The sequence below is a fragment of the Tachyglossus aculeatus genome, chromosome 13 (genome assembly GCF_015852505.1).
Source record: "Tachyglossus aculeatus isolate mTacAcu1 chromosome 13, mTacAcu1.pri, whole genome shotgun sequence".
In the NCBI taxonomy this organism is placed as follows: domain Eukaryota; kingdom Metazoa; phylum Chordata; class Mammalia; order Monotremata; family Tachyglossidae; genus Tachyglossus; species Tachyglossus aculeatus.
Window position 1 is genome coordinate 21574309 of NC_052078.1, and position 26486 is coordinate 21600794.

General features: G+C 41.8%; 1 protein-coding gene and 1 non-coding gene across 6 annotated transcripts in view; one reads left to right on the forward strand and one right to left on the reverse strand.

Annotated features, from left to right (window-relative positions):
* Nucleotides 1–26486, reverse strand: part of MLLT10 (MLLT10 histone lysine methyltransferase DOT1L cofactor) — a 157691-nt gene that overhangs the window by 114731 nt on the left and 16474 nt on the right. For all 5 annotated transcript variants that reach the window (XR_005453712.1, XM_038755955.1, XM_038755957.1 and 2 more), the window contains exons 4-5: nt 16449–16503; nt 3159–3268 (exon numbers count right to left, since the gene is read on the reverse strand). Coding sequence is in view for 4 of the 5 variants with exons in the window: in XM_038755955.1 (XP_038611883.1) it covers nt 3159–3268; nt 16449–16503 (165 nt within the window). In the remaining variant the exon portion in view is untranslated. The remainder of the gene's footprint in view (nt 1–3158; nt 3269–16448; nt 16504–26486) is intronic.
* Nucleotides 11654–11790, forward strand: LOC119936424. The gene has a single exon (XR_005453753.1). It is a non-coding gene; the product is annotated as a small nucleolar RNA SNORA7 (small nucleolar RNA).

A 26486-nucleotide genomic window follows, 5' to 3' on the forward strand; every position in this document is an offset into this window, starting at 1 on the left:
GTGCCTTCTACACCTTCTGTAAATTCCCTAAGCACCAATCTTCTCCTGTGCTTTGCCCATAGCGACAGCTTAACTAGTGATGACGATACAGCTTAAATTTATTTCCTATGCTGGCCATTCTGTTGGTCAAAAAGGTCCAAGCAGAGTCAAAGAGGCAGGTAAAGAAGCAAGATAGAAAATGAGATAAAAAGAGTGGATTTTTCAAATAGAGTCTCACTTTTGAAGCTCAATGAAATTATAAATGACAATCGTCTAGATACAAATAAAAGAGCTTTGTATAACACCTAGCAGAGGAGCAAGCCCAGACAACTGCTTTTTGGTGGTAATCCATCCCCAGAGCTGTGCCTCGACTTGAAATGGAGTAGGTGCGGATCTATAGACGAGCATATGCCCACTCCAAATGGACTAAGAGTCCACAGAAAGTAGCCTCATTATTTTCCTTGAATCAATTCAACTTCTTCATAAAAACCCAAACACGACTTTTTCACCTTTATTTACATGGCTGAAAGAAATTTAGACACCTACAGATTTAAAACTGAGGACAAGTCTAAAAGATTACAGAAATTCACATAAGATCTGCTGTATCAGCCTAATTCTGAAACTGGCAATTTCCAACTAGCCCTAAGTCATCGCTTCTGAAGTTTCTACATTCCTAAGGAACATTTTTTTCTTTGACATAGTAGTCACACCCAAAGAAGAAACTTACTGTCAGTAGAATCATCTTCAAATTCACATAATAATAAGTGCATATATAAAAGTGCATCAAAAGTTTATAGAAGTGCATCATCCTGTGCTCCTCAAATATTTTTAATGAAGTTAAACTGATATACGTGAAGCAAAAAATGTTTGAATGTTTCATTTTAAGTGGTTAAAGTTTTAATGTTTCAATTGTTGAATACATTTCCTTCATTCCAGGGCTTCGTTTGTAAAAAAAACTTTTATGAAGCGCTCTCTCTCTCTCTCATATCCTGGTTGCCAACGTCACTCTAGGTTTCCAAGGGATTCAGAGAGTCAGCTGTACTTTTGATTGTGGTGGGCTCCAAACTGCAGCCAGGACCCCGAATGACACAGTTCCCATAGCAGTGACATGTGGGACTGTATCCACAAGAAGTTACAACTTAAAGGAGGCCCCTCTGGAAGATGGACAGTCACTTCTGCATGTTTAAATCCTCTCCTCCCACATCATGTTTCTTGTGACAGCCTTAAGGAGTGTGTACTCGGCCCTGGGAGAGCCTCATGAAATTGGGTAGGTGTAACGTGTCCCACTGGACAAAATCATTTCTAACCCTTATCTATACAGAATAACAATTCTCCCTGCTTGGTATTTGTTAAGCGCCAAGTATTGTCTTAAGTGCTGGGGAAGATACAAATTAAGCAGCCCAGACACAGTCCCTGTCCCAAATGGGGATCACAATATAGAGGAGATGGGGGATCAGATATTGAATCCCCATTTTACAGGTGACAAAACTAAGGCACAGAGAAATTAAGTGACTTGCCCAAGGTCACACAACAGACAAGTGTCAGAGCCAGGTCTAGAACCCAGTTCCTCTGACTCCGGGACCTGTGTTCCTTCCACTAGGCCATGCTACTTCTATACAACCAAATATCCTGCAAAATGGTTAAAAAAGAAATGCCAATATAAACCACAATTTAATAGCCTTTCTTTGACAGATGATTGTGATTTGGCAGCATTTCATTCAGTTCTAGTATTTAAGAGTTGTCCTTTCTGATGACGATGGTGATATTTGTTACCCCTGTATTAACACTAAGGTACAAACAAGATAATAAGGTCAGACACACACCCTTTTCCCTTATGGGGCTCACGGTAGGAGGGAGAACAGGTATTTAAACCCCATTTTACAAATGAGAAAACTAAGGCACAGAAGTGAAGGGACTTGTCCAGCATCACACAGCAGCCAAATGGCAGAGCCGGAATTAGAACCCAGGTCCTCTGACCCTCAGGTCCATGCTCTTTCCAATAATGCACTCTTGCTTTTGTGTATGGGTACCCACAAACAATAAATCAAGATCAATTAACAGTACTTTACTGTGAAATAACAATGGGCAGTGTACTATGCATTGGAGAGTATTAACAGAGAAGGTAGACAAGATCTCTGCCCACAAGGAGCTTAGAGACTAGAGAAAGCTAACATAATAGGAGGCCTCGCTTCCCAAATTGCTCCACATTTTTGCAATGCAAAGACAAGAGAGAGGTTAAAATTATGAATTTGCCACCAAAATGGTAGAAAGAATGAGTACTTATAAGACTTTTTCTATATGAGCTGCATGCATCTAGCTAATGACTTTCAATGAAACATAGGTAGAAGTGAAAAACTGGAATACAGATAAATTTGATAAAGAAAAAGCTTTATCAGGAAAAAGATGATGAGATAGCACTCCAACCCAAAAACTTCCCAGGAAAACTTTGAGTTAGGGAAAAATACTTGCCCAAAGTCCAATAAAATGAAACTTAAAAATAAAAATTCAAGTATAACAGAAGGTTACTACTCACAGAGGAAGAGGAAAGGGCAGAAAAAAAGAGACAATCATAAAAGCAAACAAGGAGTGACAATGGGAAATAACCTGTCATAAGTAGGGAATCCAAGATAAACACATAATACACCGCTAAAACTTTATCTTACTAAAAATAACATCAAAAAACTGTTATTAGTGATTGCACCAGTAAATGTTAAGCTAACGAAACCTTAAACAGCAGGTTACCAAAAAGGGGCATTTAAAGTGACTAAACAGGAAAAAGATATAGCATATAGCTTTAAAAATCTTTTACGTTTTTGAATGGAGTACTCAAAAAGCTGAGTTTCTATAAATGTTTGTGTTTCTTGTTTTAAATCAGAGTGTCCCCAAAGTTAAGAATCTAATGCTTAAATAATTTACTTTACACATTGAATATAAAAATCACATTGTGCTTTCTACACATCTCTGAACGAATTTTTGAAATTTAATTTTGTATTTTAACAAAAGTATGTTAATTACAAAGAAATCTGGTGATGGCAAAGATTTAGATTCTTTCGGTTTTTGAATTACTAAATATAAATTTAATTGCCTAGCTCCAATTTCATCTAGTCATTAATCTTTTAAATGAAACTTTCATAATGCTAAAACAAAAGTTCTTAGATCATTTGTAAGTCAAATTGTACCTTATTATAACGGTCGTGTGGAACAGACTGCAAGACGATAGGTTCCATTGTAGAAACATTGGCAAACTGCACCTCAGGAATGTATAGGGCACAAACAACATGAGCCCAGCCTAAAAAAAAAAAAGGTAACTTTAGTTTCCTGTGAAAATAAAGATTTATAGTAAAAGACACTATATTCCCAAAATTGACTGTCCTGTTAAATCACTGTTAGACAATCACAAAATAATGAAATTAACTACCTATCACACTGATTGAAATTATTTGGAAAGTAACACCACACCAGGGAGTAACAGGTAGGCTGTCTTCAAAAAAAAAATTCAAGTTTTAAAAATCAGGCACAGAATATGGATGAAATTTGCAATCAAGACCATGGTCTCATTCTGCAAAAGTAGTAGTAAATGGCATTTACTGAGCACCCACTGGGCACTAGACACCTGTACTAGGCACCTGGATAAGTACAAGAGAAGCATGAGATACATTCCCTGACCTAAATGAGCTATCACTCTAACAGGAAATCAACATATTCTTTGACAAATGAGGTAATCAGAATAAATCAATTGATTTATTGAACTGAATTGAACTGGCTCACAATTGAACTGAATTGAACTCAGGTCCTCTGACTCCAAGTCAATGCTATTTCCTCTAGACCAGGGTGTTTCTCTAGAGAACAGAAGATGAAATGATATAGCTAATGGTATGCTACTCCTGAAACATACTGAGGTTTTTCAGTTTGGGGATTATCTGTGGATTTAGTACTTGGACCAAGAATCAGTTGAGTCACCAAACCTGGGGAAGGCGTCAATGACCAGTGAAACAGCCCAAAAGCAGACAGAAGTACAAAATTCTGTATAATTACACCTTCCAAATAAAACAACTGAGTTGACCGTGTAGGTTTCTGTTTATAGCTTGAACTGGGAAACGGGACACAACTGTATAGTTTCATATCATTTGCATTTTTTTTAAATCAAAAGTTCACTATCATTAAAGTAGTACACTCTTCAAGAGAGATCATTCGCATTTGAAGAAAATGTGCTCACAAGGTTAAAAAATTTTGTAGTTGAATAATTTACCTGAAATGTCAATACCAGATTTAATATTCCTTTAGTATGAGTTATCCACCTCAAATATTCCCCCTTAGGTAGCTAGAAGCTAGCAAGCCTGACATTAAAACAATTTCTGCTTCTCATGAACCTATTTGAAATGCAGGAAAAAGGTAAAGTGAATTTTAGAAAGTTAAAATTGATGAGGAAATAATGAAAGAAAAGAAAGTGATGTCAGTGTTACTGATGAATGTGTAATAACATGTTAATAGTACCTGTCAATATTTATATTATTTCTTGGCTCCAACAAAGCGTAATAAGCTCATTTTTGTAGTTGGAAAATAGGTATAGGCGGTACAATCCACTATTCTATAGCACATTTCCATTAAACATTTTGGAATGTTAATGAAGAATTTAGGGAACATTCTTTCCACAGCGTATGTCTATCTCGATATCATGCAAAACAGTGATGGAAAAAAAGTTTTTTCCCCATGTCCACTGAAACTGCTAATTTGTTAGTACTGGAATGCAGGTTTTCTTGAATGGGAGATCCTTCGGGAACAAGACTCTATGTAGAAGGAGAACTGACTGTACACAGACTAGGAGTAATAATGAAATACATTTACTAATGTTTTTAAAAACCACCCATTTTGGGGAAAAACTATTACATTGGATTTCTGCATTTAAGATACTGCATAGGATATTTCACAACGGTCACCTAAAACTCTTCAACCTCAATTCAGCTTGAGGGAAAGTGAGGATTTGAAAACCAACAGCTGGAGTGTATCAGGCCCTTGGGAGACTGAAAGAGCAAAGCTGAATAGATTGGCCAAACTGAATAAGATGAGTACCTCTGACTTTAAAGTTTTAAAGTACTCAAAAATGGTACTTCTTTCATGGTACATTACATTTCCTGCCCACAAGGAGCTGACATTTAAATTGGGGAGATAGGCAGAACATTTTGGAGTCAGACCCCACCCAAACTCTTAAAATCAATAGGCCCCAAATAAGCTTAGCCTCCTTAAGGGAGTCATTAGGGTGGACAGCTTAAGTGTATCCCCAGCCCCCAGTTTCTGTGGTAGCAAGCGAACAGAGGCATAACCCAGTTCTACAGAAAACCAAAACAAATTTTTTTTGACTTTGGGAAATTTCCAAAATGTGTACTTTGTACTCCTGTGATATGACAAGAGTTTGGACCAAGCTATTATAAGCTGTCTAGCTGAAAAGAAATGAGTGGGTGTGGGAATCTATGAATCAATCCAAAGTATTTATAGGGCACCTACTGTTCAAAAAGCACTGTATCAGTGATCAGGAGAGTACAACAGAATAAACAGGATCTCACACCTCAAATAGTTGACATTCTCATAAATTAAATTTCAGGTAGGAGAAAGCAATGGAATACATAAGTGCTAGCGGAGGACGGGGGGGGGGGGGGGAGAATTATTTAAATGCTTGGATGACATGAAAGTCCTGAAATGGCAGGTTGGGGAGAAGCAGTGTGACCTAGCAGAAACAGCACAGGCCTGGGGGTCAGAAGACAGGGGTTGTAATCCCTGCTTTGCCACTAGCCTGCTGTGTGACTTTAGGCAAGTCATTCACCATCTCTGTGCCTCAATTTCTTCATTTCTAAAATGGGCATTCAAGGTAGATTGTGAACCCCATGTCAGACTGGGACTGTGTCCACCTGATTGTTCTGAATCTGACCCCAGCCTTTGGAACAGCTCCTGACACATAGTAAATACCACAGATTATTATTACAGAGTCAGAAGACAATATATTTTTCTCAGGGAAATTATTTCAGAAGGGCTTTGAAGATGGGGAGAACACTGGTCTTTCAGCTTTAAATGGAGAGCGCCAGGAAGAAGGGAGGATGTGATGAAGTGATTTCCAGTGGGAGAGATGAGAATAAGGAACTATGAATAGGTTGGCTTGAAGGGAACAAAGTGAGTGAACTGAGGTATGCTGCGAAAAGACCAAGGATCAGTTAGTGGGGACTGGGAAGGGGGAAGAGAGTGTAGATAGAATGCTTTAAAGCTAGTGGTCAGAAGTTTCTATTTGATGTGGAGAGGAATGAGAAAGCAGTGAAGGCTTCTGAGGAATAGCAACGTGCACGGAATGAAGTAGAAAAATGATCTGGGTAGCAGCCTGGGGAGAGTTCCACGTAGCCTAAAGGCCAGAAACTGCTTTCCCCAAAATACCAGAGCAACTAGGCTGGGAATAATTGGTTTGAGGACAGGCCAGACTATAAGCCAGACTTGGCGTTCAGACGCAATCACCAGGAGGTTATAACCTACGGATTCAATGGCAAAAGGGCCTGCAAAGCCACAGGAGGTCACCCCTAAATAGTGCTACCACTTCAGCAGGGGTGAGCTAGGATGTTGTATGTTGATAAGAGACCACAGCACTGCAAGGCACCTCTGAATCCTCTTTCCTCTTCTTTCCCTTACTGCCTTCTGACCATTCTCATTGGAATCCTACTCATTCCTTATCCCACAGGCACTCGAGCCAAAGGTGAGACTTGAGAAGATGACATGGTATCAACCCACATGACAGCTGACCAGAAACACGTAGCAACCCAACAGCTAAGTTCTTGTGTCCTCGTCGTGTTAGTTCGCAACGGGTCTGTTGCAATGTGGTCACCATTTGCTTAAATTACCTATTGGAGGGCCTTAGACTGTGAATCCCATATGGGACAGGTCCAACTTTGTACAGTGCTTGGCACATAGAGCGGAACAAGAAACACAGGAAGCAGCAGAAGACCCAGAGGGGTCTCCATTTAGGCCTCAGTCTCAACTACGTAGTCAAGGACATCTCGTTCAATCATTCAGTCGCATTTACTGAGCACTTACTGTGTACAGAGTACTGCACCAAGTGCTTAGGACCAACTTTTGAAAGAAGAGGGGGGTTGCTACTGTGGAGGAAGTGAAGGATGGAGGAATAATGGTGGTGGCCTGGTCTAGTGGATAGGGCAAAGGCCCGGGAGTCAGAAGGACCTGGGTTCTAATCCCAACTCTGGCAGGTGCCTGCTGTGTGACCTCGGGCAAGCCATTTCACTTCTCTGTGCCTCGGTTCTCTCTACTGTAAAACGGAGGTTGAAAACTGTGAGCCCCACGTGGGACAAGGACTGTGTCCAACCTGATGAACTTGTATCTATCCCATTGCTTAATACAGTACCTGGCAGGTAGTAAAAGGTTGTATCTACCCCAGCACTTAATACAGTGCCTTGCACATAGTAAGCACTTAACATACCATTTAAAAGAAAAAAGGCTGGGAGAGAAGAGGGTAGAGTTGGGGCTAGCAACTGGAAAGACAGAGAGTCACCAATCTGAATGACTGTCTGAAAAGCTCAACTTTTTTCTAACAGCACTCCTTTTAGTTCCTCTCAAAATCATTATTGGCATACCCTAATTCACTCAGGTACATATCCATAGCTTTTTCATTTTTATTAATGTCTGTCTCCCCCTCACTGACTGACTGTAAGCTCACTGTGGACAGGGAACTTGTCTACCAACTCTGTTATGTTGTATTCTCCCGAGCGCTCAGAACAGTGCTCTACACAGTTAGCATTCAATAAATACCACTGTTTGGTTCATTGATGGATTACAGCCATTCCATGATGCCTGCAACCTGGGGATCCAGCTTCAACAAACCAAGGCGTCACTGCGAAATTCCTAAACAGATGCAACTCTTATGGTCTCCGCACCAACAGCTAAGACTTGTGGGGGCAATTTTACAGAAGGCAAATGGTTGAAGACCCTGACAGAAAGAGTTGAATCACTGTGATGTCTTTTATGAGAACAAGATGACTATTGGTTCAACCCAAGCTGGACAAACACGCTGACGAATATCTATTTAAGATATTATTATTAAAGTTGAAAAACCACTACCAGGCAACAAAACAAGCTTCTCCTTCTGCAGCCTCCTGAAAAGACTCCTGATCATCCTAGAATATTCAGGTAATGTTGGGAGTGTAATACTCTGAAGTACTAACAAAGACTAAATAATAATTTATTAACTTGCCCAATGTCCCCACAGCAGGCAACTGGCAGATCCGGGATTAGAACCCAGGTCCTCTGACTCCCAGGCCAAAGCACTTTCCACTATGTCATGCGGCTTTCTCTTACAGTAAATAACACAAAGGAATTTCCTACAGTTTTTCCAATGGTTCTGAAACAGTTCCTGATTTATAACGTGTGAGTCTACAGTAAAATGAACTACACGATATTGCCACTCACACGATATCCCCATTTTTGAGAAACACAATGCAGCTGTATGGTGGGGTACACCAGTATAATGCATTACACTATATCCATATGGGCAGAACACATGGATATGGCAACAAGGAACATACAACCTGGGGGGTGAGGCTGTATTAGTGATTGGTAAGCACTGTTAACAATTGCACAGAATGTGATATAAGGCACTGTGTGCATTACCCTGGAGAAGTCTTGAATAAAGAAATGGACCCCAAGACCAGATGAAAGGAAAAAGAGAAGGGAAGACATGAGAAAGACATGCATGGATGGGAAGCTACAAAGGATGTGGTCAGAGGCAACCCCGGTAACATAGGGAAAAGACTGAAGTGTCAGAAAATCTCAGCAAATACAAACCAATTGTTAGGCCACTCAAATGACTTTGGGGAAAAATCTATACAATTTGCCTAAAATCTGTGCTAAACAATGGAAGAACGGGGTGGCGGGGAGAAGGAACAATGAACTTAATATACAAGGCCCCTGCCCTCAAAAATTTAACAATCTAGCAGGAATAGAAATATCCTGAAGGAATTTTTTAATCCCCAAAGTTGATAAAGATTTAAAAGCATCCAGGTGTTAGCCCACTTTTAAACGGAAGAACGGCTGTTCTGTTGGTCGTCGTAGTGCATATACTATTAATATGTAATTAATGCTTGAGAAGTACTTTGTTTTGAATTGCAAAACTACTCTTAATCCAAAGCACTAACTAATATACGGGCATTTGATCACGATTCACGTTTTCCTTGTCCAACACATGGAAGGGCGTGCATAGACAGAATCTTAGCTCCTCAATATGTTCCTGAAAATTGTACATTGCTCTGCCCAAAATCCCATCAGACAGCTGCTGGCTCAAAACAATGGCATCTGACATTCCTACAGACTTAAGAGATTCTCACGCTAACCCCTGAAAAACTATGACACACACAAAGCGCAACACTCTTAATTGGCTTTCTACCAAGAAATTACATGTGGGAAATCTTGATGAAAAACCGACATGAAGAATGTAGTTACACAGCATTCCGGCTCATCATCCATGGATCCGATTTCAAAGTAACGACTTCTTGTTTAATACAGTACACTGAAATAAATCTCAGCAACTTTATGTTTGTTTACCCAAATTAACCACAAAGGAAGTATTCAATTTTCAAATAATAAATTGCTGAAGCATTTAAAAATTATGCAATACTACTTTAAGGGTAAGATGGCAGTCCAGTAACAGATCACGGGAAAAGATGAAAATTACCAAGGATTCAAATTTTTTAGCTCTTGGTTTTTTTTCCATTTACATAATTTGGCGGAGGATAATTTTTATACGTAAAGAAACACTATAGATCATGAGCATAAATAAATTTGCCAACTAAAGATGCAGTGTGTTCTCAAAATTCAGTCAATAGTATTTAAGCACCGACTGTATGCAGAGCACTGTACTAAGCACTCAAAAGACAAGAAACCACAGTTTTGATTCCTCTCTGCTACCTTTATTCCTACTTATTTATATCTGACATGAGAAGTAAGCAACTGGGAAACTTTTTTACAATGTTTTCAATATTCTGTATTCAGAGATGAAGGAAAACACAAAATCCAATGGCAAATTATCACATCTCAGACAGAGAAGCTTTCACTACTACAGTTAAGGTGAGAAGCAGCATGGTCTAGTGGAAAGTGCACACGCCTGGGAGTCAGAGGATCTGGGTTCTACTCCTGCTCTGACACTTGCCTGCTATGTGGGCGTCAGTAAATCACTTAACTTCTCTGTGCCTCAGTTCCCTCATCTGCAAAATGGGGATTCAATACCTGCTCTTCCTCCTACTTAAGACTGTGAGCCCCATATGAGACCTGATTATATTGTATATACCCTAGCACTTAATATGGCACTGGTAAGCACATAATAAGCATCTTACAAATACTACTACTATTAATATTATTATGGTTTCAGCAGAAGTCCTATGAATAGAGTCAGGAGCAAAAGAATTTAGCAGTTTTTATTAACATCTTGTATAAATTTTAGAGAACTCAAACAAAATGTTTTTCTTCAACTAAGCAGTCCTTTTTCCTGAATTTTAATCTTCTCTTTTTAATAATGGAAAAACCCATTCAACCAATAACTATTTCAGCCTTACTTATTGCTATAACATTTCTGTTTTACACAAGTACCTTGTGAGCTAACAGACCCTGGTGGAACTATACATAATTCTTTGAGTGGATGAAGAGACAGGAACAGTCATCTCAAAATGACTCCCATTAATGATCGTATGTAGGTGAAAAAAACATGATCAATGATGCTGACGGCAACAGAGAGTTTAATGGCATTAACAGAGTTGTTTGGCTTCTGTCCAAGCTCCGAGATGGCAGAACTACCAAAATGAAACACATTTTCCATTCCCATTTGGAATCTGCCAACAAAATGAGCAGGATCAAAACTAATTTTTTGATTAGTTTGCTGTCAAGTCGCACCAATTCGGCTTTTCAACCATCCTGCTTATCAATGTGAAAGCTGATCACAAGCATTCTTAAGTACATATCTATAAACTGAATATTATGAATTATTTATTCACATTAATGTCTGTCTCCCTGTCCAAGGCTGCAAGCTTGTTGTGGGCAGGGACTGTCTACCTACTCTGTTGCACTGTACTCTCCCAAGTGCTTAGTACAGTGCTCTGCACTAAGCCCCACCTTTCCTCATTTCCCACTCCCTTCTGCATCGCCCTGACTTGCTCCCTTTGTTCTTCCTGCCTCCCAGCCACAAAGCACTTACGTACACACCTGTAACATTTATTTCTATTGATGTCTGTCTCCCATCCTAGACTGTAAGCTCATTGTGGGCAATGAATGTGCCTATTTATTGTTGTATTGTACTCTCCCAACCGCTTATTACAGAGTTCTGCACACAGTGAGAGCTCAATAAATACGACGGAATTTAACTGAATAGTAAGCACTCAATAAGTAACACTGACTGACTGATGGACTGTACCAAAAATACGACAACTGTGAATTCTGATTATTTTGCCTATGCAAAACTTGAATGTAATTATCTGTGCCCAAGCTAATAGGACAAGAATGGCTATCTCTAATAAACTCTAAGGAGTGTATCGAGTAACTAGAAACTTATGGCAAAATATTGTCATTTTATCGATCATAATCAGTGTACTAATTCTCATATTCTTACCACCAACAGCATTTACTTAATACCAACTCCAGGAAGGCCCTCTCAGGATCGCACCTGGAGAGTTTCAGGACTCTACCAGTCTCGGCTACGGGAGGAAGAGTCAAGCAGAAGCATGCCCATTCCGTTCCTAGCTTGGGCAGTGGCTAGCGAGTGGAAGACAGTATGCTACAAGTCAAAACTCACCTGTGCTGGGCAGCAGCGGCATGGGAGAGAGTCGAGGGTAGAGACTCAAGTTTACTGAGTGGAAGAAGGCAGTGGTAAACCACTTCCATATTTTTACCAAGAAAACTCTATGGATACACTACTAGAACAATTGGAAATGGAGAGTGGGGCATTCTGGGAGAGATGTGTCCATGGAGTCGCTCTGGGTCGGAGACGACTAAACAGCATAAGACAAGACTGTGAGAAGAACACTTGTAGACCCTTGGATCCAACCAATAGAAGGAAAAACATCCTGTCCATGCAGGTCTTACAATCTAGAGGTTAAATAGTATAATCCTTGACTCCTTCATTTCCTTAAATTCTCACAATCAGTCTGTCACTAAATCCTGCCTGTTTTTTCTTCACGACTTTTCCCTCTCCCGCCAAACAACCACCTCACCAATCCAGGTTCTCATCATATCACAGACAGATTACAGTCTCCTCACTGGCCTCCCTGCCTCCAGCTTCTCCCCCCTCCTGTCCACAGATCTAAAACAACACTCCACAAATCTCTATGCTCCCCTCCAACCTTCAATGATTACCCATTCCAATCCACATCCAGCAAAATCCCCTAACCCTTGGCCTTTAGAAGCTCCATCAGCTCTCTCCCTCTTACTTCTCCTTTCGCTTCTTCCAGCTCGGCCTCTTGGCTCCTTCCAAGGTCAGCTTATCCTTCTCGGTGGCCACCTCATGCCCTTCCTCCTGTCAGGAACTGCCCCCATTTCCAATCTGCCAGACCACAGCTCTTCCCATCTTCAAGAAGCCCTACAGAAATCCCACCTATTCAGGAAGGTTTCTTGGATTAATTTGACTTTTCCCCATGTCACAGACTCCCAACTACCTCCTCAGCACTTCTGTATTCACAACCAACCACAATATTTTTGTACATAATTCTACTATTTAATTACTTGCTTTACCACATAACCTTCTTTCCAATCTCTCCCTCCTCCCATCTGCAAATGATTTTTTTTTTGGTCTCCCCCACACAGGGGATTGCAAGTTTGAAGTCAGGAAAAGTGTCTTCTAAGGGCTTTGCACGGTGCCCTGCACACCACAATATATACTATTAATCAAATGTCAAATGTACATCAGAATAAAGTGTTAGGACATAGATACAAATGATAAGAGCAAAAGCAAGTAATTAAATCTACTAAATATGCATCCTATGATAGTTTAAATGGTGACAGCATAAGGCATAGATTTATTTTTAAAATACAAATGACTAAAAAAACCCAATCCTCTTAAATCAGTCTGCCATCTCACTTCATAATTATAATTTATTCTAATTCAGACATACTAAAAACAAGGCAACCTAGTTTCTAAAGCTTCCGAATCACTTCAATCCCCCAAACTGGTTCGTTGATTAGTCTCTTCTCTAAGTTTATCAACAGTGGCGAATGCCAGTTTAAAACGTTGGCAATGCAAGAATTCGAATTTCTAACTAAAAACATGACTAACTGATTTTTAACCCAGTGAGCTGTACAAACAAAAATTTCCAGAGTGCAAATACAACTGAAGAGTGGTAATAACTCATTCCCCATGGGGCATCAATGTGCTGACTAAGCCAGCCAAACCTGAGAATGTAAACCAACGCACTGCAACCTGTGCCAGCAACACCTTCATATGGCTAAATTTTGTGGTCAGGTTAAGGGTTTGCTTCAGCCCCACAACTAGCCCCCCACGTGCTGCTTGCCAAATTACCAGCCCCTTCATAATGTGTGCGCTATTGAAAGGATTTATAATTGGAGCCGTGCGGATGAGGAAGTTTAGAATTGTTTTGGTCTCGTAGAACGGTTGTGCTTTGGCTCAAAGATGACACTGCCAGCTATGAGGCTGCATGAGTGAGAGGGTTGCCGGGAGTCACTCGCATACTTTGTCCAGGAAAATAAAGAAGTGAACCTTCCCTGGAGTGCTGTGGGACCTTGAGCAAGTCACTTCACTTCTTTAAGCCTCAGCTGTAAAATGGGGATTCAACATCCTCCTGTTTAGACTGCAAGCCCCATGTGGGACAGGGACTGTACACGGTCTGATTAACTTGTATCTACCCCTGTGCTCAGATCAGTGCTTGACACATAGTAAGTGCTTAACAAATACCATAAAAAAAAAAGGGAGCCAGGGTTAGAACCCGGGTCCTCTGGCTCCCAGGCCTGAGTTTTATCTACTAGGCCACGCTGCTTCTCATTGGCCATTTGGGTGATCAAAGGTATTTATTAAGCGTTTACTGTTTGCAGGGCACTGTACTAAGAGACTGGGAGAGTTAGAATGCACGTCCCCTGCCCACAACAAGCTTAGAGTCTAGAACGGTCCAGGTGCCTGCAGGACATACACTTGGATTGGTTGCTTTGCCCTCTCGCTCAGCCCCTCTGTACCCAAGAATTCACATTAGGAGGTGGCTGGTAGGGAGAATGGGGGCACTCTGATAGTCACAGCCCAGAATAACGCCATCATCTCAACAGCAGCAGGCACCCTTGTGCCGTGGACTGGTGGCCCGTAACTAACAAGCCCAAAGTATCTGCCATTTGGTGTTGCAGGTGTGAGCTCATTGTCACTTCCAAACTGAAAAATACAGTTTTGCACATTTCAGGCAGCTCCTACAACTAACTGATGGGGAACCATACTGTAGGAGAGTTGTTCAAGAGAAAATGACGACTGCCAAGTTTTGATGACTATATATGGGAACATTCCAACTGAAAGGCCAAAATATTTTATCGCCATCTGTCCATGAGCTACATGAGTCTCTCTTTGGTGGCCCAATATACTGGCATGGGGTATTTGGGGTGGATCCTTTCTGCAAATATGTGCCAGAAGAGACAAAATCCACCCCCTCCCCTCAACTTCTCGAATTCCACAGACAACACTCGTTTCCAGTATATGTAAAGTGAATCTCAGATCCTGTGGCATGAAATATCCACCTACTTTTAAAAATATACCTAATGCCCTCATAACGGTTTTGCATTCTGGCAAAACCTCATGTAGCAGTTCTGAACCTGATGCCATGCACAAAACAGCGTCCTACTATATCATGTAGAACTGTAACCAGAAAGACTTGCATTGTTGGAAGAACATTCCCCGGTTCTGCCATAGCATTCTAGCTAAACTGTGCAGTGGAAATTTACATTCTGGCAGAACTGAGGATACTCAATTCCACTGATTTTAGCAAGAAGTACAGAGCAAGCACTTGTGCACTGGCTGCTGCTGAGGATGCCTCAGATATTTTATTATTTGTTTCTTTATTTATGCTACTTGTTAAGTACCTACTATGCGCCAGACACTGTTATACACACTGGGGTAGATACAAGCTAATCAGGTTGGATGCAGTCCATATCCATCACCTTTTTACAGATGATATATAAATGAAGCCCAGAGAAGTGAAGTGACTCGCCCATGGTCAAACGGCAGATAAGTGATGGAGCTGGGATTAGAACCCAGGTCCTCTGATTCCTAGGCCCATGTTCTTTCCACTTAGACCACGCTGTTTCCTTCCGGTTTGGTCCACAACCCCTCAATCTGTGGCCTTCCTCCAGTCAGTCCTCTCAACCTCTGCTACTGGCCTCAAGGAATCCAGACAAGATATGTACATGGCTCCAACTTGAAAAGTTCAGGTTTCTACTTGAAAAATAAAATGAGGCACATCTCCTACTTCCTTCACCCAACTCCAAATTCCTGTGAGTGGGGGATTCTGTTGTTCTAGAGGCCTCTGTCTGCAAGACATGCCTCTAAATAGCCCTCTTTTGCTCACCCTGGTTAGGCAAAGGGCTAGAAAAGCATTCCACTATCTTCTCTGGCTGAACAGTGAGGAAAAACAGGTTTTCTCGGACACACCCAGATTACACATCCTCATCGGTATCGGCAAGAGACAGAACATTCCAGACCACAGAGCCAGTAGTTCCACATTGTGTGCCATGTGGAACACTCCGCCTCTCACTCCTAAACAACAGACAAGGAATGAGGAGAGACAACCTCCTCATTCTAATGAGATGTAATGACTCATATTCCTAAACTCCAGTCCCTTAGGTAATTAAGCAAACTGCTAAACTCTAGAGATGTTTAGGCCTACACTGTTATAACAGTGTTGATCAAAACATAGGACCTCAATGGAGGAATAAGATGGTTAGGGATTCTCAGAGATGCGTAAAAGTAACTTCAGGGACAGTTTGGCATTTCCTGTCACTCACAAAACAAAGATCTCTGAGAGCTGAAAACAACATTCATCGGGCACCAAAAATATTCTAACTTTACTCATAAGGGGGATACAAAAAAAAAATCAACAAAATTACTCAAACATAATCTTCTTGAATGCAATATTGAGGTAACAGACATCAAGTACACATTCGTAAAATAATTAATGGCTTACCCCTTACCTTCACAAATGTTCTGCAATAAATCCAAGCCATTTTACTGAGGATTATTAATTAATTAATGGCTTTGGAGACTTAACTTAGTATAGTTTTGGTGCTGATTAAGTCTCCAAGCACCAAAACTATACTAATGAGACCTGAAACAAATCTACTTCAGTAATAGTAAAATACATGAGGTGCAGCTGCTGACTGGCTAAAAGAGAAAATACTTGATCAGTTTTAAATCACTTTTTCTGCTTTTCAATGAAATCTATCAAAAGGAAAGAACTTACCCCCATTATCTGTTCTCTTTAGAGCACCATCCTTATGGGGACACAATTCACATCTCTAAGGGGAAAAAAAAAGGAAAAGGAACTGTAACACATAAGGATATGGCCAAAAACATATCAAACACCTAAAATGTCATCTTATCTGCCTTATCTGTATTTTTTATCTAATAGAAAAAAATTTAAGTACATGGATAAAATTTGCATATATAACCAACTAGGCCATTTCAATTTAGGACAAAGTATTCCCAGAGAATAATTCAAATTCCTGTCATGTACTGTTCTTTTCCAGCACTGTGTCCTCTAAGCAAATTGACAGCTTCCACATTCCTGCCATTAAGCAGCACTTTAGGGAGAGTTTTATTCAGGCATGGAAATGAGCACACTCCCTGGGGTGAATACTACCATGCAGGGCAGGAACAAGGACTAGGCAACTGAGTAGCTTGCCATTAGCAGGTGGCCGGAGAAGCAGCCATGTCCCCAGGGCTGGGGAGTCAAAAGGACCAGGGTTCTAATCCCAGGAGAGCCACTTGTCTCCTGTGAGACCTTGGGCAAGTCACTTCACTGCTCTGTGCCTCAGATACCTCACCTGTAAAATGGGAATGAAGACCGAGACCCCCATGTAGGACATAAACTGTGTCCAACCTGATTAGCTCGAATCTACCCCAATGCTTAGTATAGTGCCTGGCACATAGTACAGGCTTATCAGACACCATAAAAACAAAATTATTGGCTCCTACAACACATCCATTAGTTATTCACCACAGCCAGCTGGTGTTATAGGCCCAGCTCTTCCTGCTCATGCATTCTCTTTCTGCTAATCCTGGGTGGGGGGGGAGATGGGGCATTTTCAAGTGGAGACAAGGAGAATCGGAAGGAAGAGGAAGGGAACAAGCATCCCCCAGAGGAGCTGCAGAAACTCAGGGTCACAAAAGTATGGGTCCTACTCTTCTGGTGAATGAATGAATGAATGGTGGATCGGGGGGGGGGGGGGGGTGATTCCAGATGCCATCAGTCAAATCCATATGGGCAGAGCTCCAGCAGGACTTTTCACAAAGAACAGGCACCTGAGGAAATTTTCTAGGACCCAAAGAGAGCTTTTTTCATCAAACAATGGAAACAGACATGAAAGGTTCATCCATGGTCTTGATGCCAAGGCCAGAGAATTTCGCCTCCAGAACAGGGTCATCGGGAACGAGTTTCCAATCTGCCTATGTGACCCCGCTTTGCATAAGCCCCCTTGCATGCCGTAAGGTATGAAGAGAAAAGACTTGAAAAGGAATTCGATTGAGTACTTTTTCCTAGATTTTTCATTTCAAAACCTGGGCACATTTTATACTCCGGCAAGTCTTTCTGTCTGATGACTAGGGACTAGGGCATTAGTTGAAGAGAAGGAAAAGAAAATGAAGAGACCAAGCAACCTAAACAGAAAGTCCGTGAGAGCCTCTGGGCTTTAGATCACCCTGGAACCTTGCAATATGCATTTACAAGGGTTCCATTTTCACCCGTTATTCACCCGTCCCTCAGCCCTCCAGCACTTACACACACACACACACACACACACAAATATTTATTTATATTAATGTCTGTCTCCCCCTCTGGACTGAAAGCTCCTTGGGGGCAGGGAACGTGTCTACCAACTCTGTTATACAGTACTCACCCAAGCACTTAGTACAATCACTCAATCAACCAATCGTATTTATTGAGCGCTTACTGTGTGCAGAGCACTATACTAAGCGCTTGGGAAGTACAAGTCGGCAACACATAGAGACAGTCCCTACCCAACAGAGGGCTCACAGTCTAGAAGGGGGAGACAGAGAACAAAACCAAACAAAAAACCAAAGAGAGGGTTTTTTTAGGATGGGAGAGACATGGGCATGTTTGAAGGCAGAGGGGAAGGAACCAGTAGAGAGTGAGCGGTACAGTGTTCTGCACACTGGAAGCGCTCAATAAATAAGAGTTAATTGCTGATCAGCAGAGCTGACAAGCACAGCAAAGGGTTCAAAGTAATGTCCAGTCCATGGGTGTAGATTCCAAGGGGACAAGAAGGACCATTATACTATGGGACTGGTACCAAGGGGGAGGAAGCCATTTGTTTCCCTTCCCCAGCTATTTGGACAGACATCCCAAAATTAAAGAAGAACCAAAGGAAGTTACAAAAATGGCAGTTGTTTAAAGCCCCTAAGTTGTACATGACATGCCACTTCCTAGCATGGAGCCACAGGCCACTGCAACCATGCAAGCAAAGGCAGTGGTTCCGGCTCCAGTTCGGCTGCCATCCTGAGCCGACAACAGTGGCTCTGAGCCAGAAGATGGCCCAGTAATGAATAGTCCTGTTAGGTTTCAAGACAAGTAGTGTTGGCCAGTGGATAGAGCACGGGCCTAGGAGTCGAAAGGACCTTGGTTCAAATCCCGACTCTGCCATTTTTGTGCTGTGACACCTTGGGTGTGAACTTGGGCAAGTCACTTCACTTCTTTGGGTCTCAGTTTCCTCATCTGTAAAATGGGATTGAGACTGTGAGCCCCACACGGGACATGGATTGGGTCTAACTGGATTAGCTTGTATCTATCCCAGCACTTAGTACGGTGCCTGGCACATACTAAGTGCTTAAATACTGCCCCCAGCCCAAAAAAATGTAATAATAATTTAAAAAAAAAAGAATCACTATAGCAGTTCCTGGCAGCTCCCAGTTACAGGTCATCCCTTTTGACTGTCACCTCAACCCAGCAGGTCAGAGAGTCCTGCCAGAAGACGGCACTGCTCTAGGATTGGGAGCCATGGCTAAGGGGGAGGCGGAGCAGTTTGTGGAGGAGTGGTACCTCCCTCAACTCCAAAGCAGCACCCCTTGCATACAGAAACTCCTTGTTTGAGGGATCACACCACAAAACTCAAGGAAGGAATCTGAGTTCTTGATAACCATTCCCTAAAAGCACTGAGACAATGTTTAATGGTTGCCTAAAACACCAAGAATATGCTGTGAACTAACCACATAACACAAACAGAAAGAACTTTACCATCTTTCGTTAGATTAGAATCATTAACAGATATGGCTGAAGTACTATTAGCAAAGCAAAGCTAGATTAGAACCTTAACAGTAATTGTTGAGTCCCTATGAGCCACTCTATAAAGGGGTACCACCAGTTCCAACAACCACACTACAGAAAATCCCAAAATAGATCACGCACTTAATGTTGACATGGCCCAGGATCCAAAGTTATGGCCAATGACTACAGGGAAATCAACTCTCTTCCCACCCTTCCTTCATCTTGCCCTGCTTCAGTTCCACCATTTTCCAATTTAGGGACCTGACGCTCCAACCCAAACCCCGCTGAGGGTCACAACTCCCCCCAACAAGGGCTAGAAACCTCTGGCTCGGGAGTTTCAGCTGCTCTAGCAGCATGTGGGAGCCTAGCAGGGGGAAGGACCCAATTAATCTGCAACAGGAACTATCTGCGGCCAAATAATCGAGAGTACTATACGTGGAGGTGGTTGTCGGGATGTGACAGACCAACCAGGTAACTGGAATGAATTGGGTGATGCCGCCCAACTTGGAAATGGTGCTTAATTAACAAATCAACATCAGTTCTGTCCATGGCTAGGGAGAGTGCAGGATCAGAGAGAAACGGGGATGGCACAGCAGGAAGGCTTGTGCTGCAAACTCTTTGTCTGGGTCTCTTCCCAGCACATTTGCCTCTCTTGTCCTAAGCTTCCAAGATGGATAAATCTAGCCAACAGCCCTACCAGAACTCCCTTGCCCGCTCCTGCTCTTGATCCTTCATCATTCGAAAAGACCATGAGATTAGTTATACAAAAATCATAGTATGCCCAATCCTGGAATACTTTATTCAGGTCAGGCCTCCACAGCTGAAGAACAACGCAAAGCTAGAAAAGATGCAGAGAAGAGCACCTAAAATGCTGAGGGGATGGAATAGTTTCTATTTAAGGAAAGACTGAGGAGACTCCCTTCAGTCTGACAAACATGAAAACTGGGAGATGTGATTCAAGATTCAAGTCGTGATGGTTGTGGACAAAGTGAACACAGAATTGTTGTTCACTTAATCCCACAATCCTGAACAAGAACTAGGAGGCATCTACTGAATCTTGAAAGAGGGAGGTTTAGTGGGACGAACTAGGAGGCATCCATTGAATCTTGAAAGTGGGAGGTTTAGTGGGACTAACTAAAGGAAGTACTTTAAATGATATGTGGTAAGCACATGGAATTCATTACCACAGGAAGTTGTGCAGGCAAAAGACATCAATAGGTTCAAGAAGGGTTTTTAATAATTCATGGACAATAGATCCATTATGGGCTATTAGAGGGAAAAAGTTAGGATCTTGGAAGGTCTATCCCCAACCATGAGGACGGATGCCAAGGAAATCAACAAACACTCTGCCCCTCTGATTATCCTTTGGTGCCACTGTCAGAAACAGAATGCCTGGCTGAGTGGCCATTGGTCAGAACACTTCGTAGTATTGTTCAAATCCAAACATTTAGATATCATTCTTACCTTAGGAGGCCAAAAAAGAACATTTTTGCCAATGGCCCCTCAGATACCATTACAACGCTACGTAAAATCACATGAGCCATTCATTCATTCAATCGTATTTACTGAGCGCTTACTGTGTGCAGAGCACTGTACTAAGCACTTGGGAAGTACAAGTTGGCAACATATAGAGACGATCCCTACACAACAGCGGGCTCACAATCTAGAAGGGGGAGACAGACAAGAAGGGGGAGACAGATACTCAGAGCCCAGCCTTTTAGCCATGCTTGCTCGGACACGGGTCAAAGGAAGCTGGGGGAAGGGACACTCCAGAATATCAACCAATTCTCTCTGCAACGCCCGTCAATCAATCAGAGGCATTTATTGAGGTCATACCAAATACTAAGCCAAGAGTACACAGTCTGACCTCATGGAAGTTACAATTTAACACAGGAGATGGACAAAAAGGATGAACTGTCAAAGCAGAGAGCAGAATAAGGATTTTGGGGGGTGCTATACAAATTCATCAGAATCAGATATTGAATGAATAGCAAGGTAAAAATAAGCACATAAATCAAAATAAAAAGATGCACAGGAATGCTGAGGAAAGAAATTAAATAAATGCTAAGAGTAGGCATCGGGTTGACACAACTGGGGTGTTGTGAATTAATTGGGGAAGCCTTTCTCCACACACTCAGGGACTTCAGAGGACTTGAGAGGGAATCAATAATACCCTCTTGCAGGAAATTTGCTTCTTCCAATTCTCATGCAATGCCAACCTATGCAGACTTTTTTTCTTGACATTTCCTCGTTCGTCAAGAAGCGGTTAGGAAGAGATCTTCTGAACATCACTTACAGTCACTGTTCAGCAGTAAAACAACTTCCACATGAGTCCCAGAGGACAGTTCTGGAAATGTGAGGGGTGGAAATTTGCAGGGGGAGAGGGAGGTGCTCCTAACCCAGGCCTTGCTCTGAGAACTGTCAACTCTCAACAGGCCTTGGAAAACATAAGGAAGGAATTCCAACACCAGAGGGTTTGGATCCTCCTTGTGCTGCCCTTATTCTTACGAAGTAGCAGGGTCCCCTTCTTGGACTAAGGGACCCCTAGGGGCCTGGGGAGACTCTTTTTGCCCCAAATAGTGTGGTTCAACTTCCAGCCCGTTGGGGTTGCTCTGTAAAATGGCCGATTCTAGGCTCTGATGCAGCTAGGAGGCCTAGAAACGCGGCACTCAAGACACACCCTTTCGATGAATGGCTGATAAATCATTAAAAGCAGAGACGCATGCTTGTATGACAGGAATACTACCAAACGATTACAGCTACAGTAGATATGCACTCACTGAGTTTCTAGATGCAAAAATCTGGGCTACGAAAGCAGGTCAAATAATACCATTCAATGTTTTCTACTTAGGGAAAGAGTGAAATCTCTAGCTACAAAACAGCCACTCTTTTTCTGGTTCTTGTCTCGAGAAACCTCATGAAGAAAGTCATAGTAGTATATGCAAGCTATCTAATTTATGGTTACTTAATCCTTCATGAATTATGGTTTATAGGAATTGTTAACTGTTCTTGGAACACGTAAGTGCTATATAATACCCTAATTCTCTAGAGCACTGTTTCTCATCTATTGGGCCTGATGCCAAATGGAACAAAAGGAACCTTTCTTAAACTTTTTTTTTTTAGCATCTGTCTCCTAAGGGAACCAAAGCAAGACTATACTGGCCCTACCATGGGATGGAAGACAATTCTATATCCAGCCCTTCCCCCATCTTCAACTGAGAAATCCCAATGCTTCAGAAGTTAAAATTGAATTGGACCAATGGCAGGTCTAAACTTTCCCATCCTGACTGACACCTCCTTGCTCTGAACTCTATAACTATTTTAGCTACTCACTATAGCACACTCCAGAATGTTTCCCAGTGTCTTGCCCTAGGTCACACAGCAGACAAGTGGCAGAGCCGGGATTACAACCTAGGTCCTTCTGATGTTCAACCAGTCCCACAAGAGGGCCGGGAAGAGCTATCAACTCTCTCTTCTTGGATCTGCTTCCAACTCTCAGCCTCCAATAGGTACAGGATATCATCACCTTCCCAAGTACACCAGCCTTGAAGTTGTTTCCCTGAGCTAAGTGGGCCCATACCAAAGGATATGCAGGCAGCAGCAGCACAAATCCCTAAAGAGGCTGGAAACAACTGCAGAGATGCCAGGAGTACAGTCATGGGGCAGTGCTACTGCTTCCAACATGGAATGTGTCTGTTTATTGTTGTACTGTACTCTCCCAAGCGCTTAGTACAGTGCTCTGTACACATTAAGTGCTCAATCAAAACCACTGAATGAATGAATTAATTAATTTGGGCTAAGATTCCTACGGTGGCTGCCCATCACCTCATCCGTGGGAACCCCTGCACCATGAGGAGAAGATGGAAGCCAAGGCTGAAGACTAGAATTGGACAGCATACTAAAAACCGGCCTCTGCATTCAAAGACTTTGTGCTGATGATGCCATGTATATGCTGTTCAGAGAATATGATGATCTGTCCTTGAAAATATGATAGGCCCCCTCTTCTGGCCTCTTGCCATTCCTAGGCACCCTGAGTGGACCTACTTCCTTTGACACCAACACCGTTGTCAAACGGTGTAGCTGTCTCTTGTGGCTATCACTTTCTAAGCAAGAAACCAGAGTGGGGCGGCCAGTGGATCACAGGGTTTTGGTTTGGGGTTAGGAGCAGATGGGGGTCAAGGTATACAATTTACCACCAGCAGGACAAACCCTTGATTTTGCAGTGGTGGTGGAGAATTGCACTAAGTGGAACCAATGCACTGCACTTCAAAACTGAAAAATTAGGGAATTTTTTTTTAATTTGGGGGGGTTCTAGTTCTATAATAATACTGATAATAATAATGATGGTATTTGTTAAGCGCTTATGAAGTGCCAAGTACTGTTCTAAGCACTGGGGGAGATATAAGGTAATAAGGTTGTCTCATGCAGGGCTCACAATCTTAATCCCCATTTTACAGATGAGGTAGCTGAGGCCCAGAGAAGTGAAGTAACTTGCCCAGAGTCACACAGCTGACAAGTGGCAGAGCCGGGATTAGAACCCCCGACTTCTGACTCCCAAGCGTGTGCTCTTCCCACTAAGCCATGCTGCTTCCCTCAATTTCTCTTACGAGAATCCTCTCTCCCTCTTGTTTTTATGGCATTTCAATCAATCAATCAATCAATCGTATTTATTGAGAGCTTACTGTGTGCAGAGCACTGTACTAAGCGCTTGGGAAGTACAAGTTGGCAACATATAGAGACAGTCCCTACCCAACAGTGGAGCAGATTCTGCTAGTTTCTCAAGTCAAACTGCACTTTTATTATTAATTAGGTCACTCCCAAGGCTTTTTTTCTGCATTCCTCTTTGAAATGGATTACTTAGGATCTTCCATACCAAAAGACAGAGGAAAAATACTATCTTGTATTTCCATAACACCTTGTCTCTAAAAAAGTCAAGAGGACTTGCAAAGAGTGATTCATTCCTACAACACTTAGTGCTCAGCTATATTATTATTACTTAATTAATGGTATTTGTTAAGTGCTTACTATGTGCCAGTCACTGTTCTAAGCGCTGGGGTAGATACAAGGTAATCAGGTTGTCCCACGTGGGGCTCACAGCCTTAATCCCCATTTTACAGATGAGGTAACTGAAGCACAGAGAAGTTAAGTGACTTGCCCAAAGTCACACAGGAGACAAGTATTGGAGCCGGGATTAGAACCCACAACCTCTGACTCCCAAGCCCGGGCTCCTTCCACTAAGTCATGCTGCTTCTCTATTATTATTACTGCTATGGTTTTTGTTATGCACTGACTATGTGTCAAGCACTGTTCTACACACTGGGGAAGATACAAGTTAGTCAGGTCAGACACAGTCCCTGTCCCACATGGGGCTCACAGTTTAAGAGGGAGAACAGGTACTGAATCCCCTATTGTGCAGTTGAAGAAATTGAGGCAGAGAAGTGAAGTGACTTGTCCAAGGTCATGCAGCAACCACCTGGCTGCTAATCAACACAATGAAACAGAAATGACAATGATGCCTGAGTTACCGAGTCCAGGTGAAAGAAGCAGGAATTTCCAGCTTCTGGGACCCACTGTTTATATTGCAATTACTTTTCTAACATAGGATGGTTTCATGGCATGGGATTCATGTGATGAATTACAGCTAGAATGTAAGTCTACTGAGGACAGGGATCGCGTTTTTAATTGGGTTCTCCTGCACAATGCTCTGCACACAATAAGAACTCAAATACTATTAACTGATTGACAGAAATGCAAGCCATGATGAATGGAAACAACTCCTACATACAGGGATTTATCCTTCTAGGGAAAGAAAGAGGAGGTGGTTTCAGATTACTAGGTTAATTTAATGACCTCGGCAATAGGATCAGGTTTAATAAATTAAAGAAATTTTCATATCTGAATTTACTACCTAGCAATAGTCTTAACACCCCATACATAAAAAAGCCACGATTTCCAGCCAACGATCAATTAATAGTGAAAGTACAATTTATTGGAAAGGAAGCACATACTCTTCTTGGCTATTCTAAAGAATTTAAATGGAACCTTGGCGCACTGCAAAGAGGTCCTACAATACCAGAAAAATTTACGTTGATAAGAAAAGCAACACTATTCCCCAACTGCCCCAAGGCCATCGAACAAAAGGTGGGTAATGGACTGTCAAAGATGCCTTTGCTAATGTTGTCAGTATAGACACCTGCCCAGATGGTATAACTCTTTGAAGAAAGGGACAAAACTAAGTGAAACAAGTTTAAAAGGTATTTGTTCTGAGCATAGTAAGTGCTCAATAAATACAACTGATTGATTAACCCTAAATAGATGCCAGATACAGATGCCTATAATTGGAAACTGTCCTGCCAACTACCTGGAAATTCAGGACAGCCATCAGCATAGGGATCATGTCTACTGTCTAATTCTACCGTACTCAAGCTCTTAGTTAAGTGCTCTGCACATAGTAAGCTTTCAATTAAAATAATTGTGTTGCATAATACCTAGAAATAAATTATCGCTGTGCATAATTCAAACATTAAATGAAAGGTATTAAGAAATCAGAAACATTAATAATTTTAGGGAAAGAAAAAAGGATAAATGTAAAACTTGCAGGGTAGTACACTGGCTCTCTCTCTCTCTCTCTTTAAATATACATGAAATTTCATGAACTGCACAACTACAGCATTAACCATGGAAAATCTGGGGCCTCAGTGATATTGTTCTTTCAAACTACAACCAAAACACAGTGTGCTTTCTGGATGACTCAAGGCCTGAAACATTTCAACAACCTGTAGGGAATTCAAAATATTAAGAAGTTTATGGGAATTCTGGGAAAAGTTTAATGAATAATGTAATTCAAACAAACCTACCAAGAACAGGGTAATATTCTAAAGGGATTCAAAAAGCATAACCCTTCTCCTTGGAATTAGGTGGGAAATAAGCAATAGAAGTACACAAGAAAACATTACCTAAATATAATGGAAGAGCCTGGAAGAGCCATTGCTGGGAGTA